General features: G+C 35.9%; 1 protein-coding gene across 2 annotated transcripts in view; it reads left to right on the forward strand.

Moving 5' to 3' along the window:
* LOC127934586 (xylosyl- and glucuronyltransferase LARGE2s) overlaps positions 1-19,786 on the forward strand; it is an 86,364-nt gene extending 66,578 nt beyond the window's left edge. For both annotated transcript variants that reach the window (XM_052532069.1, XM_052532067.1), the window contains 14 exons: positions 5,902-6,094; positions 8,548-8,837; positions 9,221-9,303; positions 9,876-9,999; positions 12,095-12,266; positions 12,343-12,447; positions 13,633-13,745; positions 13,922-14,047; positions 14,310-14,465; positions 14,953-15,116; positions 16,401-16,679; positions 16,759-16,905; positions 17,892-18,087; positions 18,169-19,786. In XM_052532069.1, coding sequence (XP_052388029.1) covers positions 5,995-6,094; positions 8,548-8,837; positions 9,221-9,303; positions 9,876-9,999; positions 12,095-12,266; positions 12,343-12,447; positions 13,633-13,745; positions 13,922-14,047; positions 14,310-14,465; positions 14,953-15,116; positions 16,401-16,679; positions 16,759-16,905; positions 17,892-18,087; positions 18,169-18,366 — 2,253 coding nt within the window. In that variant the 5' untranslated portion in view covers positions 5,902-5,994 and the 3' untranslated portion in view covers positions 18,367-19,786. The remainder of the gene's footprint in view (positions 1-5,901; positions 6,095-8,547; positions 8,838-9,220; positions 9,304-9,875; positions 10,000-12,094; positions 12,267-12,342; positions 12,448-13,632; positions 13,746-13,921; positions 14,048-14,309; positions 14,466-14,952; positions 15,117-16,400; positions 16,680-16,758; positions 16,906-17,891; positions 18,088-18,168) is intronic.
* The last annotated feature ends 2,812 nt before the right edge of the window (positions 19,787-22,598 follow it).

The raw sequence follows: 22,598 nt of genomic DNA on the forward strand, positions 1-22,598 counted from the left end.
ATTGAGCATATTTAATTATATTAACAATATACATTATTAACATATATAATATAATATAATACACTCATAATACAATTAGAAATATAAGGTAAAAATCAATGGTTCAATGAAGAACCTTCAACATCGATGGAACTCTTCCATTCTACAAATGGTTCTTTGAAGTGGAAAAAAATTCTTTGTGGAATCAAAATGGTTTGTTTTCTATGGGATTGCTGTGAAAACTTCCTTTTTAAGGGTGTACAGTCCTGTGCAATCTCTTTGATTTACTTAATGTATTACTTCCCGTTTTAGAACCAACTGGGTATAATGAGGGTGAGAGGGGTAAATAACAGTGTTCTGATGACTCCTGTGCTGGCAACAGTTTAAAAACGTTCTCTAACTGCGTGGCACATAGTGGGAACCTGGCTGTTTGAATTTACGACCAGCTGACCTTTAGTGCTGCTCATCCACCATCACGAGGCCTGTGGAGTCTGAAATCACAGGAGAGGAGGAGAAGGGAGTCTGGTGAAAGAAAAATATATAAATGCGATTAGGTGTACAGTCTGGTATATGTGTCCAATGACATCATGAATAGGGAAACAGATTGGATTTTGTATCAGAGTTTAGCCTATGTGTTTTTTTTTCAGGGCATTGTTGGATTGGAATCACCTTTTCTTAGCCAGGTGTTTCTTTTTAAAAAGTAGTTATTAAGAAATACAGATGTCCGATGTAATAAGAAATACATACAAAAGTAAGTTTATAAGGCTTATTTATAAGGCTGGTAATTGTAAATGGATGAGCGGTGCTTCAACGCGCTGTAAAATAGATGATTAATGCCCACCTGAGGGTGCGTGTTGCATATTAACATGCTAATGTGCCACGTCAACAGCCTCTAGGCTAATTAACCATACAAATAGTTTATTCAGATTTTTGTCATTAATACATGTCATTATTGATCTTTGGTGTCCTTTACTAAATTGCTATTGCAGCTTAAGACCATGTGTACATACTTACAAAAGTGTTCTTGGTGATGATGTCAGTGACATGTATTACTGAAATATTTCAAAAACATAAAAATCCTTTGATGCCAATGAAGAAACTTAATTTTTATTTTTAAGAGTTTTTTTTTTTTTTTTTTTGTGAAAAGTTGATCTTGATTATGCAATATTGGTCGATTGTGGGTGCCTGAGTTAAGAATTATGTATGACAGAAGGAGACTGAATTAGTCATTTTTTTCCCAGTTAACCTCTTTGTAATCCCTGTCAGGGTGATTTTTTCTGTGTAATGAAGAGAAGTTTTTAGTGGTGGTGTTGGTTTTGAAAAGGCTGCAGAATGAACTCAGAAACGGCTGTCTCTTCTGTGGGTTAATTGCTTGAGGTTACGTTTCACATGGCCCATTAATAAGGGTTGACTATGTGTCTACAAGGACTGCACTCTGCTTATAGACAACCCACCAAGTTGGTTTATTCTTTTTCTAACTTATGTAATATCTTTCAGACTCAAGAAGTGTAGATTTACATACATTCTTTTATTTTTTTTTTCCCACTGGCCGCACATACTTGGCTTTCACATCCCTAAAGTTTGAGAGAGCATTTTGCAGCCGTGGCAAGTGTGTGTGTGTGTGTGAGGGTGGGTGGATGTAATCTGGTAATGAGCGGTGGAGAGCTCAGGATGGCCTTGAATGTTCAAGAGAGCCACACATAAGAGACGACTAACAAACAAACAAAGGCTGGTGTCAGCCTCAGTCAGGTGATGAAGGACATCATTTATAAAAACAGTTACATGGTACAGGACAGCTCAACACAATTCAGAGACAAACAAAACACACACATACAAACACTGACTGCAGTCACCACTAGCATTAAAATGGGTCTTATGCAGTACAGGAAAGCAGTCACTGATGCTAGCACTTACTGATTAATGTGTTCATTATGTCAGGTCATTATAATGTGTCATTATGTGCATTTTAACAAATCAATTAGAATCTTTGAACCATTTGGAATTCAGGACTTTAAGTTGCTTGCTAGAAAGAGGCAGTGGTATTAGTAGTAGCCCTTTATTGTCACTAGTCACAAGTACCAGCGAAATTAGCCATCAACCTGTCCATACATACATACATACAATATGACAGTGGGGTAGACAGGACAGGAAGACAGGGTATTTGAGGAAGAAATAAGTAAAGCATAACATTAGGTAAGTGAGGAGAAAAAAACCAACACCCAGACTATGCTCCTTATGGGAGCACAGTATGAGAACAGGAAAAACACCTCAGCACAAAAAAAGCACATAATCAATACACCATAGACACACGACTTTGCAACTGGGTATGGAACTTGGGGTGGTTGAGGTAATCCAGCGCAGGCAAACAGCCATCCGGTCCAGCAGCTGAAAAGCGCTAGTCACAGACCCGCCTGCCAGACTGGCGGAACAAAGCGGCGAAGGCGGGGGATGGGGGTTGGGGGGGTGAGTGCATATCTGTATATGTGTAAGGGTTTATGTATTTGTAGGCCTGGAGAGTTGAGACTCTCTCTAGATGCCTCAGTCCGCAGATTTTACAGCGTCACAGCAAGTTGCCATGGAGACGTCCTTGGTCAGGTTCTAGACAGAGTCAACAATCAGCAGGTGTCTGTGGGAGAGGGTGAAGGAATGCAAGAGAAGTCAAGCTGCCCTGCTCGCCTGGGAGATTTTTGTCATCCAGCCAAGGCTGGTAAAGAAAGCCAAAAGAAGATAAGATACCAGTTGTTTGGTCTAGTAGCCGCATTTCTTTTCACGGTCACTATGATTTTTCATTGTCCATTGGTCTCCAAATTCTCCAATTTCTTTTCCAAATCCGTGAGCTTCTTCATGATGTTATCCATATTGCGGTTAATAGTCTCAGTCTCAATGCTGACCGCTCTGCCCACTACTTCAATCATGACGGGCAGCCTTGTGAGGCTTTGGACGGCTGTTCCCGTCTTCTTAATTTTCCGATAACCCAGGGCAAAGCCTAATCCAATCAGCAGAAGACCTGTTATCATGGTTCCGAATAGGTAGATGTCTTCAATATCCTCCACGGAAAGAGCCGCCAGACACACGACCCGCCAATTCGCCCACGCGTCCATCGTGTAGCCAGCTGCAAACGTTCCGGCAGGGCAGTCAGGTTCCCCCGAACCCAGGCTTCTCGTCGAGAAGATGGTGTCAATTGCGTTGAGAGACCAGTTTATCAAATCCATATTCCAGTTTAGGAGAGCAGTGCAGAGAGAGTCTCTCAAGTAGACAAGACAAGAGAAAACAAGCGAAGCAAGGAAAGGCAGGGAGGAGAGGAAAGAAATGCGACCGCCTCCGTTGAGAGCAAGAGAGAAGAGCAGGGCATTATTTTAGAGAGCATTTGACTGGATGAAATAAATGAGTGCATGGTGAGTCATCAATATTTTGATTTGTTTTCACAGAGGAATACTCTACATTTTAAAGTGATTAATTCTCAATTGCTAAAACTTTTGCAAACAATGAAGCCTGTATTAATGATCAATTAAAAGGAGATTATTCACTTACTTTTGTGTATGTGTGTGTGTGTAAATATGATAAACCAAATTAATTGATATGTGACCATTTGAGTGTTTCGTTTATGTGTATAATAGAATGTAATATGTAAAATCACAAAGCTTATATACATTATATATTAAATTCAGTATATTTATTTTATAATTTTATGGTCTTTTAAATTGTAAAAATAACATGTCTTGCACAGTCATGCAAAAAATAAATAGATAAATTAAATGCAAATAAATATTTAAAAGCCCAGACAAAAAGCCTAGACCTGCAGCTGTGTGAGTGAAGCAGTCATTAATAAGCATATGAAAGTCAACGCAGTAAGCACCTGAAATACCACATCCGAATTCCCAAGAAAATAAAATTATATATATATTATAATAATATTATATATAATATTAATTATTATTATTATTTCTTTTTGTCAGCATCCAATCTTGCAACCTGCAGGCATATGTCTTATTATACTAAAGCATGATTAATTAAGCTCATAAGTTCATAATAAAATAAAGATGATTTTGTTTGTCTCTCTACTGTCTGTCTCCTTTCTCCCACTCCCTCTTTCTCTTTTTTTTCTGTTGTTAATCTGCGTCTGCTGGGGTGATGAAGAGCCTCCCACGGCTCGCTCTTTAATTAAGAGTGGTGTAAACAACAATGGCTGTCGTGTAGCCCACGTGGCATGAACACAGACATGAATACGTGCTGTAAAGTGGCGTGCAGAGAGGCTTACATGGAGTTACTCTGGACAGCTGAAAGCCTGGAGTTTAGTGAAGCCAGAGCCTGCAATGCTTTTAATGCAGACACAATGCTGCACAAAGATGGAAAAACAACACTGAATCAATATTTATTATTATACCAATTATATTATCTGCAATATATGTCTTGCTGTACTAAAGCTTTTATAGGACAGCTGAAATGCATTTTATATTTGTGTTTGGAAGCTTTGATGAAAGCTGTAAATTGTCAGTGATGTATTATCAGATTTTCTCTACTGTTTTTTGGCATTACATTTGTGGATTTTCTTTTCTTTTTTTTTTCTTCTTTTTTTTGTGATTACTACTGGTAGCTCAAAGCATGATTAAAGTAGCTCAAATATATATTTCATGGTTTGGATTCATTTACTTTATTCAATTATAAAAAAATAAACTTTCAGTTCTGTCTGAACATTGACCAGCCAAACAGCGAAACAGAACTCAGGGAGTTCCATTTTATTTTGTATATATATATATATATATATATATATATATATATATATATATATATATATATATATATATATACATATATATATAATTTTTATTTATTTATTTATTCTTGCACCAATGGCAGATAGGGGAGTGTCTTTATTGTTTTAGTTAGTTTAGTGACAGTAGTGAAGAAATTACACACTGCAGCTTGGTGATTTCAAAGATCTATTTCTACTTATCTAACTCATAAAAATACTTTCCTTGATTAGACTAAATTAGTTCACATTAAAGTGGTCACATTTTTTTTTTTTTTTTTGTACGATGCACTGTAAAATACATGTTATTCACAGGATTTTTATTTCTTATTACAATTTATTTGTAATAATTATTTTTTTTTCACCTTTGTGGCATAAATATATGAAACGTACGCTACTGGTATTTTATATTTTTTTATATATCTATTTATTCATTCTAATATGCTTATTAGTTGCTGAAGAAAGATTTCTAACAGTTTTAACAATGTTTGCTGCTATAATATTAATAATAATTGAGGAGCATAATTAATAATATTAGAATAATTTCTGAAGGATAATGCGACACTAAAGACTGGAGTAATGATGCTGAAAATTCAGCTTTTTTATCACTATAAATACATTTCATTTTAAAATATAATAAAGTAGAAAACAGTTACTTTAAATTGTAAAAATATCTCACTATGTTAATGTATTTTTAAACAAATAAATGGTAAACATAAGAGAGAAAAAAAAAAGAAATTATTCTGGAGCCAATACAATATTTAATCAATCCTTTGATTTTAAACCACATTTGACACATCGTATGCTCTATTTCTCAGTGTAAGGAAAATATAGTATATTTTAGTATTAAGTACACTAAATTTTGTCACAGCTGGGTAAAACTTAGTTACCTGTAAACCCCATTGGATTTGTGGATTCCCCTTCGGTGTTTCTTAATTTTCTTGCTTTTTTATATATAGAGTCTAGGGCTGTCACATACGCATGATATCTATATCAGCAGTGGAGACATTTTAAGCATGGAATCCCCCTAAAAATGAACAAACAAACCTGCATGGAGCAGCAGAAATGCAAAGCTCTGTGAATGACATCTGTTTCAAAATGCGTGGAGCTTCAGATTCTCAATGGGCCTGTGCATTTCTAACAAACGACCTCTTCCTCTTTCTCTCCTCCAGAAGAGAGGATGCTGCAGGAGACCAGCGTTAGAGCAAGTCCAAGCTGATCGCTCCATCCCCTCCCTCCCCCGCCCAGTCCTCCACAATCCCAGGATGCTCTGCCCCTGCCGAGGGAAGCTGAAGTTGCTGGTGGTGTCTCTGAGTTTCGTCATCCTGTTCACCTGGCTTTACCTGCTCGTGGGGAACTCGGAAAGTGAGTATCAAGACACTTATCGTCAGATCTTTAGTTTTCCAAAAAAAAAGTGATCTCTGTGAGACAGACTACAGTGGCCTATTTTCCTGTGTTCTGATGTGAAGGCTGGACTGACAAAGAGTTTTCCTTTTAAGCTGGGGTGACTTGGGTGTTGAGACTGTCAGTCATAGACTTATCTCGGTCTGTGTTCTAAAAGCCTCATCCGATGGGTCTGTCATCCTCAGAGACGCACAATAACGCTGTGGAGTGCTGATAACAGAACTGATCTGCAGCCAGATCTTACAAAGCTAATCATTCTAAAAGCTCATTCTCTCACTCTCTATCTGGCATGTGAACCTATCATGAGAAATGCACACTCAGAAAAGAAGATTATCAGAGCATGATCATCAGTATTTATAAGACTGAAAGTGTTTAAGAGAAGACTTGTTGTTTCCTATAGAAAAATGTTGAAGATATATTTCTGCACTTTAAAAGCATTTTATCGGTCATTGTTTGAAACGGGTGAAATGGAGAGCTGGTTTTTGATGCAATATTCTTTCTAAGAATGCCTTGAAGTGTTAATACATTGTGCTGAATTGTGCCATATCAAGTTAATTTAATATTTAAGCAGTAAGGGATGAGTGCCTGCAGCCCTGGGACTTTACAATGCAGCATGGCCTGTTTAAAAGTGGTTGCTTTTATAAAGCCTTACTAATTAAATATATTAAGGACCCACATATTCATTGTTTATTTTTTTTAAACAATTCATTCAAAATTGTCATTCTTCCATTATAACAGGGACTTTGACCTAAAATATTTACTAGAAAATTCTCTGCGAATTCAGTTAGTATTTCAGTAATTTAACCTCACATTCACGTTCACAGTTTTCTGATGTTGTTTCATGGTCATGTGACATGCAGGCAAATCACACATTTAATCGTTTCTTAGTCAACGTTTTATTTTGGTTGTTGTTATTGTAAAATTATTCATTTATTCCAATGTTATAGTTTTTTTCAATTATTAATAAATTTTTCATTGAATTTATTATTTATAATGATCCCAGTTTTGGAAAACTTGTGGTATAAAATATAATCTGCTGAACCAGTTGTTCACATCAGAGAACTTTATTATGGATTATAGAATGAATGCAAAATTATATTGACCAGTGAGAATTCAGCACCGGAACTATCCATTTTATAAACAGTAACACATACTAGGATTATACTAAGGTAAAAACATAGGCCCTTTTACAGTTTACAGACTTGCTCAAGTCTTGATACTACATCAGTATTTCTTAACTAGAGGTCCGGGGCCCACCTGGGGGCCTCAGAAAATTCCCACTAGGGCCGCTGGATTACTAAAAAAGTAATTAAATTAACAAATTTATGAAGTAAAATAATCTAAAATAAAATCTTACAAAAGATGTATAACTTTTATTAAAGAATGTATAGTTCTTTAAAGTTTAACTGTAATTCATGAATAACAATTGGACAGTAGGCAGGTCTGTTGACAATGGCTGCACTTTTTTGAGAATGCTTTCGGGAATATATATATATATATATATATATATATATATATATATATATATATGAGCCCTCCAAAAACTATAAAATCTATAATTATGAGCTTATTTTATAAAACCACTATATATATATATATATATATATATATATATATATATATATATATATATATATATATATATATATATATATATATATATATATATATATATATATATATATATATAGTGGTTTTATAAAATAAGCTCATAATTATAGATTTTATAGTTTTTGGAGGGCTCATAAAAGCATGAAATGGACTTTTCTCCATCTGCTGCCTTTGACTTCACAGCTCAGCACAGATGCATGTGTAGCAACTGTTTGTGTTCTTGTGCTGTCGTCAGCCAGTCAGGGCAGGGCATTTTCCTTTTCTGCTCTAGATTCATTAATCACATGGCATTTACCGCTCAGGTGATTGGCTCAAAATAACCTTGTGGCAGAATTGTTGGCTCATAAGCAAAGATGTAGATTACATATCACATACTTCCAGGGGCCCCTGTGCCCAACTGCCTGAGATGAATGTGAATGCTAATGGATAATGGATGAGAAACGACATGGCTACGCTCTGTAAGATGGTTCCCAACTCTGGTTACCAGGGATGAGTGATTTGCACTCACTTGTACATGAGTGCAATGCAAGAAAATCCATCAAATCATTCCGATAAATTCAATGCCTGTTACTTTGTTCTCCCTGATCACACCCAATTTTCTGCTACTATAATCATCCCAGCAGAGAGCAATGTGTAGATTGAGATACTCTTGGAGTCTGTCTTGAATCCAAATGACATTTACGTTTTATTGTCTCTGTAAATTCACCTCAGGCTTCCTATTTTCTTACCTCTCATCCATCCATCTCTGGGGTGTAATCTGTCAAGATCACTCGAAATAAATGAAATCTGTTGTGCCGTATCAGACGGGCGTTCCCTGCTCCTCTCCGCGTGCCTGGTGGAATCTACAGAAGCACGGCTGCTGGAACGGGACGTCCTGGCATCGCGGGTTCGAGAGGTGGAGGAAGAGAACCGGCAGATCCGCCTCCAGCTGAGCCAATCGCAGGGCCTGGCTGCCCAGCCTGCTGAGGGTAACTATGGCAACCAGCAGTGGGTTGCATCAGCAGACACCGGTCCAGAAGACGTGGAGAACACAGCCGAGGAACGGGCCAATCACAGCGAGTGTTCTCGCTCGCCCACAGCCGAGAAGTGTGAGGTAAGATGACATATTAGGTCCTGTCAGATGTGAGAACAAATCTTTAGAGGAACATGCAGCGGTCCGAAACACACTTTGGTGTTTTTTTCCCAAAGACAAGTTCGATAGGTTGAAATGATAAAACAATACGGGCTAATATAGTTGGTTGAAACTAAAAAATGGCTCTGAAAAGTAAAGTCATTTCTATGGAAAGTACTGGCATCATCACTGTAATTTGATATTCTGTATTTATCTTCTCTATATTCAAATAATATTTCTGCCATATGTGTATGATTCTTTTCTGGTTGACTGCTGCATGTTAGATGATAAGTGTCTACACAATAAGTTTTAAGCTAAAGTTCTTCAGTCCAATCTAAAACATTGGCCTTTCTCTGCACACACAGTTGATTCACGTGGCGTGTGTGTGTGCGGGTCACAACGCCAGTCGGGACGTGGTCACTCTGGTCAAATCTATCCTGTTCCACAGGTAAGAACCACGGACAGGAAAATTAATAGTAAATAAAAAAGCAGTATAATAGTATACTGACACCAATATACAGAGCTGCATTGTGCATGCAATCTTATCTATACGATGTGTATAAGAATAAATATTGGAATTTAGCTATATAATTTATTTCATATGTATTGTGTTTGACCTGAAATGAAATTTACACAATTACAAATTCAAATTTCCAAATTCAAAATCAATTTATTTATTTATTTATTTTTTAAGTTGAATTTTAGTTTGAAATTTGACATTTAAATTTTGGAATTTGGAATTTTACATTTGAAATTAAAATTCCAAACTTGAAATTTCATTTTCAGATTTCATTTTCCAAAATCCAGCATGATTTAATTAATAATTACCAAATTTCAAATTACCAAATTGTCACCTTAGCATCACATACTGTATTGTCACCTTTGTTGTCGCACCACATGATAATTGTAAATTAAATCATGAAACTAGCAAAAATAGTCATCAACATTTTTTTAATTTGCTTGATGTATTCATACAGTATAAAACCTAAGACATCAACATGTCCACATCTCTCTTTTCAGGAGAAACCCACTACACTTTCATTTCATCACAGATACAGTGGCCAATCAGATCCTCAGCACTCTGTTCCAGTCATGGATGGTGCCGTCCGTACAAGTCAGCTTCTATGACGCTGATGAACTCAAAGTAAGCACCATTCTTCCATGACTCTACACTTGCTCTTTGACCCAGAGATAATGACCATGTCACAGAGCACCATTATAGAGGTTTAATGGGAGGTCATAAGCAGTGATAGTTTTGAAACGATGCAGGTGGCAATGACAAGTCTGAAGAATGATGCCCATCACAATCCTCTCTGAGCTCATTCAGGCACAAACAACTGGGATGAGAGACGTGTCACATGCGCTTATGGATTGTAATGAAGGGGCAAAGGTCCCCTTGGGATAGTATGGCTTGTCTGTGATAGTGGAAACATTGAGCTTGTTTACACTCCAGCGAGCTCAAGCGCTCTTACTCTCTTGCACGCTCCAGAGCATGTGGGAAAACACAGAATTATTCATTTCTGTTCATATATTTAAAGTGACAGTTCTTATCTTTTTTTTTTTTTTTTTTTTTTTTTTTTTTTTACAACTTGGCATGTGAGTGCAGCCTTTGCTGTGGCGTTGAATTATTCACTGTCCGTTGTGATTTTTTTTTTATTTTTTTTTTATGCAGTGCACGTTAGAGTGAAGTGACAATCAAAGAGCATGCCTCCTCGACGCACACACATGCACACATATTCTAGGAGAGCTCATTCTAGTTTACATTACACTGCACACTCAAGGACACTCACATGAATGCATGCACAATAACACAAATACATTACTTCTTGTCCTGTTTTGTGCTCTCGCCCCCCTCCCGCATTTAGTACACCACTGATTGTCAGCTGTTTGGCTTGGAGCCATCTCTAATCATGTGGATTTTACATCCTGTGTCTCTGCTGTGCATAGAGACCTCTTTGCTCTCCTGAGTATAGGAAAGCTAAACTGCAGGAAATCCAGTCTTTTTCAATCAACCCCTCTTCGGCAGATTATTATTAACCACGAGATCAGGTCATAAAGGATGTATGCTGAGAAGATGAAGCATACAATAAGAACTGTATAGGGTCATTTCCATGGGTTCAGATGATGCTATAACTGCAGAATACAGTTCAGGAGCAAACATGAAGAGCACAATGAGCGCCTTATAAGAGGGTTATAAGAACAATCTAAAAACTATATCCAGGTCAGGTATAGTAAATAATCAGTTATATTAGTTGCAAAACCTTGGAATACATGTTTTCATCCTGTGTACATTATTATTATTATTATATCAATATCTGGGTCTCAGTACAATAATATTATGATTTTGTAATGCTTAGTGTATAGTAATTTTAAACCTTATTTTCTCTTACATTCATCACTTGAGAATATCAGTACAGTTGTGTGTGGTAAAATACTGTAATATTTATAAAACAATATATAGATTTTTTTTCTCAGCTGTTGAGGGGAGAGCACAACAGCAGGTTATATATGTATATATATATATATATATATATATATATATATATATATATATGTGTAATTATTAATAATTTAATATGTAATTATTTTTTATTATTTTTAATATGTAATTTAATTTTTATTAATTATTAATTATTAATATGTAATTATTTTTTTATTATTATTTTTGATATATTATAGTTTTTATACTTTTTAATCACATTTTAGTTAAAGGTTTAGATGTTATTATTTAAATATATCTACATAGTTTCGTTTTAACATATTTGCACTTTGACCTGAAATTAAATATTCAGAAAAAAGAAAAAGTTAAATGTTTCATTTGAAATTTTAAATTTATTTTTTGGAATTATAATTTGTTTTTAATTTGAAATGAATTAGAAGAGTGTTTTACACATAATAATCTCTCTCTCTCTCTCTTTCTTTCTCTCTCTCTAATTGATTATAAGTTTAAAATGCAGTAAATGTTTTGTCAGAAATACACAAAAGTTAAATACTGTTTAAAAGTGTATATTTAAATATATAATAATTGTCACAGATTTGATTCTCTTTTGCCAAGTTGATTTTCCAGTGTTAAAATATCAAATACTTTTCTATGATTTTACTGTTGTAATTTATACAGCTTTGAAGTTTTACTGAAGTTTAATTAGAAAAATATTTCTAGAACCGAGGCTGAAACAGTCACTCGTGCTCTTTTGCTCATTTCTCACAGATTTCTGTGTTTATCTCTCTCATTCTCCTAGTCGGAGGTGTCATGGATACCAAACAAACACTATTCAGGAATTTACGGCCTGATGAAGCTCACACTCACCAAAGCTCTGCCGTCCAACCTTTCAAAGGCCATCGTCCTCGATACAGATATCACCTTCGCCACGGACATCGCCGAGCTGTGGGCCATCTTCCGGAAGTTCACAGGTAATCGCTCACTTTTCTTCAGGAGGCATGTAAAGCATCTGGACAGTGAAACTTAACACCGATGTTGTGATTGCAGAGAAACAGGTGATTGGTCTGGTAGAGAATCAGAGCGATTGGTACCTCGGTAATCTGTGGAAAAATCATAAACCCTGGCCAGCCCTCGGGAGGGGCTTTAACACAGGTGAGGGCTTGCAGCTTCTTGGCGATATATGATTCTAATAAGAAAAGAAAGGGGGAAAAGCATACAGTTTCAATAACTGAACACACACTGTCCCCTTTCAAACTGCCGTTCCGGTAAATACACAGGTAAAGTGTTCCTGCAATTGTTCCCGGGTCGCTAGATTTTGCACTTTCACACTGCCAGTGATGACCCGGTATATGTGCATGCTTTCACACGTAAAGATCCCGTAACGACACGTGACATCAGCACGTGACGTGTAATGTACGAGTCGAAAACGCTAGGCACGTCATACTTCCACTGAAGCAAGCAAACGATCTCGGCGTCAGCGCGGAAAGTGAGGAACTAACTGATCCCTGCTTCATTAGTTTGCACAAATGTTTTCGTCGCGAACGTTGATCTTCCTTCAAAACAGCCGGTAAAAGAGTCACTCGATAACACGCATCATCACTTCGACACGGAATTAGATCTGGCTTTTGTTCACGCAGCGCTCATCCCGGGTCGAACCCCGCAATGTTACTAGGTCCTCGACCCGGGTTCAATGCCGGAATCAATCCCGGGACGTGGTTGCTTTCACACAGAAGGCGACCCGGCAATGTTCCGGAAATATTGCGGGTCCGACGTGCAGTGTGAAAGGGGCTACTGAAAACACCACCACATATATGTGTTGTATCAAAAGTTTGGAATAAACAATATTTTTTTGTGTTTTTGAATGAAGCCTGTTATAAATATTCACCAATATAGTGAAGTTACAATTTAAAATAGCGGTAATTCAATTGTGCTAATGTTTCACAATATTACTGTTTTTACTGTGTTTAAACTGATGAATGCAGTATTGGTGAGCATGACATACTTATTTCAAAAACATTAAAGAAAATCTAAATTATCCAAACTTTTGACCGGTAGTGCATATATTGTAATTTATTAACCAAATTCATTACTCCTTCAAATAAAAAATGAATAAAAAAATATAACGAATGAGTTATTCATGGTGTAAAAATGTAATTCACAGTTTTTTTTTTATTAACATGAGCCTGTGCAGCCTTCACCGGAAAGAGCACAGGCATGATCACTTCTGAATGGAGCACACTGTTTATGTCACACTGAGAATTTCATTTCAGTATGAAAAAGAGAATAGCTTTGCACTGGGCTCCGTTTGACAACAGGTGATTCTTTTTGGGGCTACAGGTGTGATTTTACTCTACCTTGAGAGACTGCGGCGCATCGGCTGGGAACAGATGTGGAGACTGACGGCAGAGCGAGAGCTAATGAGCATGCTTTCAACATCCCTGGCAGACCAGGTTCATATCCTTCATGAACAATACATGACAAACACTTTAGAAGAAGAAGTGATCTCATAGATCTCAGGAGACTGTGCTTTGCGCAAAACTAGTCAAAATAATGATGAAATCTGAGCTAACCATGGCTGGATAATGTGTATTGCAACAATTGTCATGTTATTATTTTATGTTCACAGGACATATTCAATGCATTCATAAAACAGAACCCAGTTCTGGTGCATCAGCTTCCGTGCTTCTGGAACGTTCAGTTATCGGATCACACACGCTCTGAACAGTGCTACACCGAGGTGTCAGACCTAAAGGTAACAATATATTTGGAAAATGTTTACGTATACTGGGTATTAAAGACTAAATTGACCCAGAGGAATTAAGACTAACGATTCTTTCAAAGAGGATCTTTAATTGGTTCAGGCTTTGCCAAATTCACTGTTTGTTTTACAAATTCCCTCTAATGCAAATGTTCGCCCAACCGTCACATTAATTTCCTGTCAAATTTCCATTTGAGCATTGGAAACGACGTCTTTGAAGTTGTTTATTGCTCACTGTTATTATTTCCTCCTGCAGGTCATTCACTGGAACTCTCCTAAAAAGCTGAGGGTGAAGAACAAGCATGTGGAATTTTTCCGTAATCTTTACTTGACGTTCCTGGAGTACGACGGGAACCTTCTGCGACGGGAACTCTTCGGCTGTCCCAGTCAGGCCAGCTCTGAGGGCACAGTGGTGAGTTCGTTTAGTAGTAGATTATGCAGTATTATGCGAATATCTTATTTTTGGAGTGGCATGCATATAATGTCATTATTTGTTGACTTAAATGCTTAAAAATACACAATAAAATACGTATACATCTTGTAAATGGACTGTATATCTGACAGTCCTGGGCTACAGAAGCCTGTTTCTGCCTGATATTTTAAAATAAATAATACATTTCTAATAAGTAATTTATAATTACTTAAACTAACCCAGACAGCAAGCTCTTTCGGCCCAAGTCCGGCCCGCATCTGGCCTGTATGCTGGGAATAAGACTGCCATATAAAATAATTTAGAGACATAAACACAGAATTGTAATGTTGACTCGCTATTCTGAGAAGAAAAGTCAGAATTGTGAGATTAAAGGTTAAGGAAAAACTCAAAGGGCAGCTCGACCAGTGCCTTTTTTGATGTGTCTTGCTCAGCGTAGCTGATAACACATATTATTCATTGTTTCCAGCTTCAGCACGCACTAGAGGAGTTAGATGAGGATGACCAGTGCTATGATTTTCGGAGGGAGCGAATCATGGTGCACAGGGTGCATCTGTACTTCCTGCAGTATGAATACACACCTACAGATGACGGCACGGACATCACACTGGTCGCACAGCTCTCTATGGACAGGTGAGGAAGATAGACTGTCCAAATGTATCTGCAGTCACGTTTGGGCCGCTCATGCTCATGCTCATGCTCATGCCAAGGCAATTTAATTACAAAGCTGTCAGATATGATGTTGTGTTTAATGAACCCTCTGCAGCACTCTGATTGAAATGAGAATAGATTTCTACAAGCATTGCAAGTTAATAACATTTTCAAAACAGGAGGATTATTGTTTACTAAAACTAAAACTGTTAAATGATAAAGCTGAAATAAAATAAAATATAAATATTAGATTTTTCTTTTTTTCTTTTTTTTCTCAGTGAGTAGAGAATGCAACATTTCTTATTTTTTTATTTAAGTGGAATAACTAAAATGCCTGACTGGAAATAAAATAAAATTCAAACTGAAAAAAATTATAATAATAGTAATAAGTAATAATTATATAGGCAATATTAATATTAATATTAATATTAATATTAAGTAATAATTATATATATATAAAAAATAAACTAATAAAAAAGCAGAAAAAACATAACTGAATAGCAAAACTGAACAAATACTAATACGAAAAAGCACATAAGAAATATACTATAAAATAAGAAACATTTAAATAAAAATGAAAGTGTAAAAATAAAATTACAATTATTAATAGATTCTTAATCTTCACTTAGTCATATTTTTTCAATTTGTATTACATTTAAATATAAATAAAACTATAATATTATACAAACAAAACTAAAATATTGCTTTAAGCATGTTGAACCCTCGTGTTATTTCCAGATGTACTTTATTTTAGGGTTTCTAATTTAACATGAAATTTAACATAATGCTTGACAAGGGATTGTTGTGAAATAAATTGTGTAAATAATAATTAATTATAGCATATTTTGCATTTTGTAATTAATTCTATTAATTCACTGGCACGTCATTTATTTAATTCACTTGCATTCGACCGAAGACCCTACATTATTAAAAAATAATTGTGCATTATCTTCCATTTAGAGTCCTTCCAACCATATATATATAGTTTTCCTTTATTTATTTTTTATATCACTGAAGCCTCTGTTTTATCATGAAGTAGTCTTGGCATTTTCTGAAAGGTGATTGTTATGCAGGATAGCAGCTTTGTTTGTGTTTAAAACAAGTTTAAACTAGAAGCGTCTGACGTAGTGAAGATCAGAATGTACCATACTAGCTACTGAAAGCTTGCCCTGCAGGTTTAAAAAATGTATCAACAAAAAGCCGTAATCTTGCCTCAGTTCAGTTACTGCCCAAAATTTCACCAGAGACACTTGTATTTGTCCACAGACTGCAGATGCTGGAGGCCATCTGTAAACACTGGGAGGGCCCCATTAGTTTGGCCCTGTACATGTCTGATGCCGAGGCCCAGCAGTTCCTGCGTTACGCTCAGGCATCTGAAGTCCTGAAGAACCGCAAGAATGTAGGCTATCATATCGTTTATAAGGAGGGTCAGTTCTACCCTGTCAATCTGGTACGCAATGTGGCACTCCGCAACGTCAACACACCCTACGTTTTTCTGACCGATGTGGATTTTCTGCCTGTGTACGGCCTCTACGATTACCTCCGGTAAGCTGTGAATTTGTTAGGAATTATCTGTTAATGTACCGCTCCATTTCTGTAATATATCTCTGTTTTGGTAAATTAGAAAAAGTATAGTCCAGCTGGACATGGCCAATACCAAGAAGGCTCTGGTTGTGCCTGCCTTTGAGACGCTGAGATATCGCCTCTCCTTCCCCAAATCCAAGGCCGAGCTGCTGTCTATGCTGGACATGGGGACACTCTACACCTTCAGGTACAGCAGACATTCAAAATAATCATCTCATAATCACTCTCCAGTGTGTCTAGAATAGATTTTTAGAGTTAAAGACAAATAAGAGTGTGCCCAATAAAGAGAAGGGAAATTCTTGTAAAATTTCACGGTTTTATAAATGTACTTTTTATATTCATGTCAGTTCCATGTGGGTTTTGAAAATGTTTCAATTAATTTATTTTTCCATTGAAACTACAGGATAATAACATACAGTTTATATATATATATATATATATATATATATATATATATATATATATATATATATTTATATATATATATATATATAATAATTATATTATATATAATATAGTTTTTTTTTTAAACACTTTGAACATATGTGAGTGTACTCCTTAAACATTTAAAAAAGATTCAGTCATATAATCTAGTCTTTTGGGGGCCACACCACATTACATTTTAAAAAGTGGTCTTTGACAGTAAACTGATATTAAACATCAATAATCAGTGGAACAGCTTTTTTTTTTTTTTTTTTTTATAAAAATAAAAAAATAAATAATAATAATAATAAATTTTATTAGCTTTTATTTTTTATAAGGGTGTATCACCTTGCAAAAATATCAATTATTTTTAATTCAGAAAATAAAAAATATGCGCATTATAGAGCAAGGTTTCCTGAGTTTATAAAAAGATTATTAAATCATAAAAATGTAAAATAAAAATAAAAAATTTATATATATATATATATATATATATATATATATATATATATATATATATATATATATATAAATTTTTTATTTTTTTTATTTTTTTTTTGTTGCTGTTATTTAGTTTCAAGTTCAAGCACAAGCACATTATCCAGCATTAGATAACCATGAAAATGTAACTGTGTTATTAAATAGTTTCAATACTGACTTAAAAATGGCTACTTCCAGGTGTTCATTTGACAAAAAAAAAAAAAAAGTTTTAGTATGAAAGTATTCATTTACTACTCTCCTGAAATGCAGGTATCACGTCTGGACAAAGGGTCACGCGCCAACCAATTATGCCAAATGGAGAACAGCCACAACGCCATACAAGGTGGAGTGGGAGGCAGATTTTGAGCCGTATGTTGTTGTGCGACGAGACTGTCCTGAGTATGACCAGAGATTTGTTGGCTTTGGCTGGAACAAAGTATCCCATATCATGGAGCTTGATGCTCAGGTAAGGTTTTAAAGGATGTTTGGCCTGTTTATACTACCAGTGTCCAATGTCCCTAACCTGTCACATTTCCTTGTTCCAAAGGAGTATGATCTTATTGTGTTACCAAATGCCTTCATGATCCACATGCCCCACGCGCCCAGCTTCGACATCTCAAAGTTTCGTTCCAGTCCGAGTTACCGCTACTGCTTGACGACTCTGAAGGACGAGTTCCACCAAGACCTTTCTCGAAAGTACGGTTCTGCTGCTCTCAAGTACCTCACAGCACAGAGGAACATCTGAACACTGTTTCAAATGTACTTTAGCACACAGGAAGATGGCTCGGTCGAGTCATTTGAGGCTCGACAGCCAACATGCTGCTCTGCTACATGTTACGGTGTCTAGAGGAACGAAGCTGAAACCCACGTCTCTGCTAAAGACTATAAAATCAGAGCTTTAATTCTTCTTTTTGATAAGTCATACAGCAGAGAACTGTGGAAACCATTGACATCAGCAACACACCCATCAGTCTGGTGGTGAAAACTCGACCAAACATGCTTGAACTGCTTAAAAGACATTAGTAGATGTTTGTGATGACCTACTTGCTTTACAGCCTAAAACGAACGGTCATGATAAAGACCTTTTTTGACAATCAGGGCTTTTTCTTCACTTAAGATCTGCAGCTAGCGGTCCATGGCACTACACAGCTTTGAACCTGGCTGAAACCATTCGATGGAGTATCAAAAGGACGAGAAATTAATGAGCTTTCCAAAGACTCTTCGCTGGACTGAAGTGTGGGGAGGCCATCACGACAGACGAGGGATTTTAAGCCTTATAATTTCACTGATATTTAAAATATGTAAAAATATTTTTCTTTGTTTTTAATGAATACAAAACAACAACAAAAAAATCGAAAATCACATTATTTTTTAATTTAGAAACACTGATTTGCTTTTAGCGAAAGAAGATGCTTGATAGGGGTGCGATATTATGTGCAGAGTCCCGAATGAAGGTTTGGGTGAGAAATGATCAGTGTGTTTAACCGCTGCATTTATAATTGTCACAAATGGCGCATATTAAGACATGCTTCAACATGCAGTATTATAACGTATACCAGGACGCTTTCCTGCCCTGAACTCAATCACCTTTTTTTTTCACTTTTAAAGATTTGCACTACATACTGTTACAAAAAAAAAATAATTATAATATTAAATGTACATTTGCTTTGAGATCCACTCAAGGGACCATTAAAAACAAAAGAGGCATCCATTGCAGAAGTTTCTCACAGACTGAATATTTTGTCGTCAGATGTAAAACACTTCCTGTTGTTGAAAACAATATTTATCGTGTATAATGTCACTTTCTGGTCAGCCCTGAAATAAGAATCCAATGTCCAACTCAACATCAGTCACTCAAAAATGTATTTGTAAAAAGATGTTGTGATTCCCAATGTGTCGGGTCTTTATAAAGAAACACTCCTCCAGGTCATATTGAGTTGACCAATCATATGCCACCCATGCCCTTCCACTCCATCAGACTGCAGATTTACGGTAAATACCCGTGCCTTTGCTGTGTTGCGAAAACTGGATATTGATTGTACTACTGTACGCATCAGCGGGGCCTGCAAGAATACAGGTACTCTATTTATTATTGTTGACTTAAATCAATCATATTTTTCTATGTAGGGGACAAAGTGCTTTAATAAATTCTCCCTGTTTCTATAGTTTTTTAAAGTTCTTGTGCTTTTTATTTGACAAGAGAATTTGAGCCACACATTGCTTTATGCGCTTCAATGAATATATTATCTTTGAGCTTGTTGTAGGATTCACTGGTGACTAATAGTTAAGAGGTCCAATACACGGCAGAGCTGACAGAACGTTTAGTATAAAATATTATAATATATGGCATAGAAATTTTGGTTGCACTTTATTTTACATTATGTGTACTTGTACTTATAGTGTACTTACAGTGTATTAATCTAAGAAAGTTCTGGTAATACAAGGTAACTACATGGGGTAGGGTTAGGTTTAGGGGTAGGTTCAGGGTTAGTACCTAGTTATTACATGGTTATTGTAATTACTATAATAAGTACATACAGTAGTATGTACATGGGGAACAGGACTGTAAAATAAAGTGCTACCAAAATTTTTATAAAAGTACATTAACGGAATATTTCACCAAAAGACATCAGGCCATCTAAAATGTAGATGAGTTTGTTTGTTGAGTCCAAACAACTGATTAAATCATCACAATAATCCATAAGTTATCCACACCTCTCCAGTCCATCAATGAATGTCTTGTGAACCGAAAAGATGTGTGTTTGTAAGAAACAAGTTCATCATTAAGGTGTGTTTAAACCACACTTCAGGGCAAAATATAAGTTATCATAATCCATAATTACGCTTCCTCTAGTAAAAAAAACTCTATCTCCTGTTAGTTTAGAACTATTTTAAATTGTTTTCAATTGTAAATAGTGCTTAATCTGCACATATTTTTCTCCTGATTCAGATTACACAACTTTTTCCCTGGAGAAAATAACAATAAGGATCAGGGCTTTCAACAGTTTGTTAAAAACATCTTGACGGATTTGTTAATTACAAACAGACTTCACAAGAGGTTAACTTATGAGCTGGAGTTGTTTTTCATCAGCTACTTTTGACTCTCATTCTGATGCCACTTTAACCATATTTTAAAGACAAAATAAGTAACTACATATAAAGTTTGACTTAAATCATAAGTTAAAAAAGCACTCTAAAGTCTATCTGCATTAATCATGAAGGCATACTATAATACATTTTAATTTAATATCAATTAACATGCACTTAAGTGCAGGATAAATAAATTGTCTGGAGAAGTTTCCGTGCATTAAAAAACACACACACAAAAAAAAACTATCAACTTCAGGTGCAGAATATGACCTGTGGACTGTAATTTAAGACCTCTGCTCTATATTACAGTAGACTTGCTGTTAATGTTGACTGCAAATGACTTCAGCCAATCCAGCTGTTAGTAGCAAGAGGGTGAAGTTGATCAATTGTTTTCCAAATGGAATTGACGCCTGTTAAAACAAAGGTAATTTCCGGCAATTGCAGGAGAGAGGCGTTGGTAAGCGGAGCCCTGAGAGCGAGCGGACGGCTCTTTCCTGTGCTGCGTGGGCTAATGCATGTGTAATTGCCTGAAGTGGCCCTTTATGACATCATGAATCAGAAACCATTGCACACAGTCAAAGAGTTTCAAGCTGCTTTTTCAGCATTCATTCACTCTACCCAGCAGCACATTATAGGAAAGGGCATGCAGGGAAACTGCTCACAGTGTGAGCGTTGCAGCTCAGGATGTCCCAGCAACAATCTAGAAAATGGACTCACATCATGAAACATACTCATGCTTGAATAATTCATTAGATACAAGACGGTGGCAAGTAAAATGCGACTCCAACAGTCCCAAATCTATATATTTTTTAATTGATTTATTATTATTTATTTATTTGTTTGTCTGTTCTTATTAGTAATTGAACATTATTGTCTCAGTTGTTTTTTTTTTTTTTTTTTCATAATGAAATGTACATTTCTTTGGGAACTTGGCTTAATGAATCCAGACCATAATGTCTTGCATTTACCTCAGGAAAAGTGTTTGTGTTTAATACAACAGATAAAAAAAAGTTTGGAATGTTTTTGAAGGCTCTTATAGACTGCATTTATATAATCAAAAATATAGTAAACACAGTAATATTGTAAAACATTATTCCAATTTAAAATAAAAATGTAAGATGTAAGCGAGTACACCATGAATCAATTTTCCAAACCATGTTTTTGGTACATCTATAATAAGTGTTTATATTCTGACTATTTTAGATTGCTTCGGGGATACCGCAGCGGAGTAACCCAGTACCGTTGTGATTCTTCATTGACATAAACAGAGAGAAGTAGTTCCGGCTACGATGTTCTTCAGCAAGACGCAAGCAGTTCTGTTTATTAACCGCTAGAGCGTCAAAAGTTACCGACTGCAGCTTTAAACAATAAAAAATTTTGACAGATAGAAAAAAGAACAGAGATGGAAGTTCTCCTTAATGATGTCACCACCAAAATTGATTAATTTGTTTTGTGAGAGTCAAGCAACAGGAAATAATTCTTTCAGATGGTCCAACAAGAATCAATGCCAATAGCCCACTGCACCATTTATTGTCTCTTAAGTTAATGACAGGTATCAAAGCACTCCATTTATCAATGGGTAACAGACTCCAAAAATCAGCACAGCTCAACAATGACTGCTCAATATTGATATTGAAATCCTCTTATAAACTTCAGTAATGGTTGCTCAATATCATTTGCAGTGCAGTTTAACAGGAGGCCATGATTTGTGCTTTTCTGTTTGTTCCTCACCAGTCATCTCCCCTTCACACTCAGTGTAACAAAGGAAGTAAATAAGGAACTATAGATAAATATAACCCAGAGGTTATTGTAGTGTTAACAGAGCTTGCTAAGGTCAAAGGGGTAATAAAGTTTTTATATCACAAATGTTCAAGTGATTTCTCAAAT

The sequence above is a fragment of the Carassius gibelio genome, chromosome A18 (genome assembly GCF_023724105.1).
Source record: "Carassius gibelio isolate Cgi1373 ecotype wild population from Czech Republic chromosome A18, carGib1.2-hapl.c, whole genome shotgun sequence".
Classification (NCBI taxonomy): Eukaryota; Metazoa; Chordata; class Actinopteri; order Cypriniformes; family Cyprinidae; genus Carassius; species Carassius gibelio.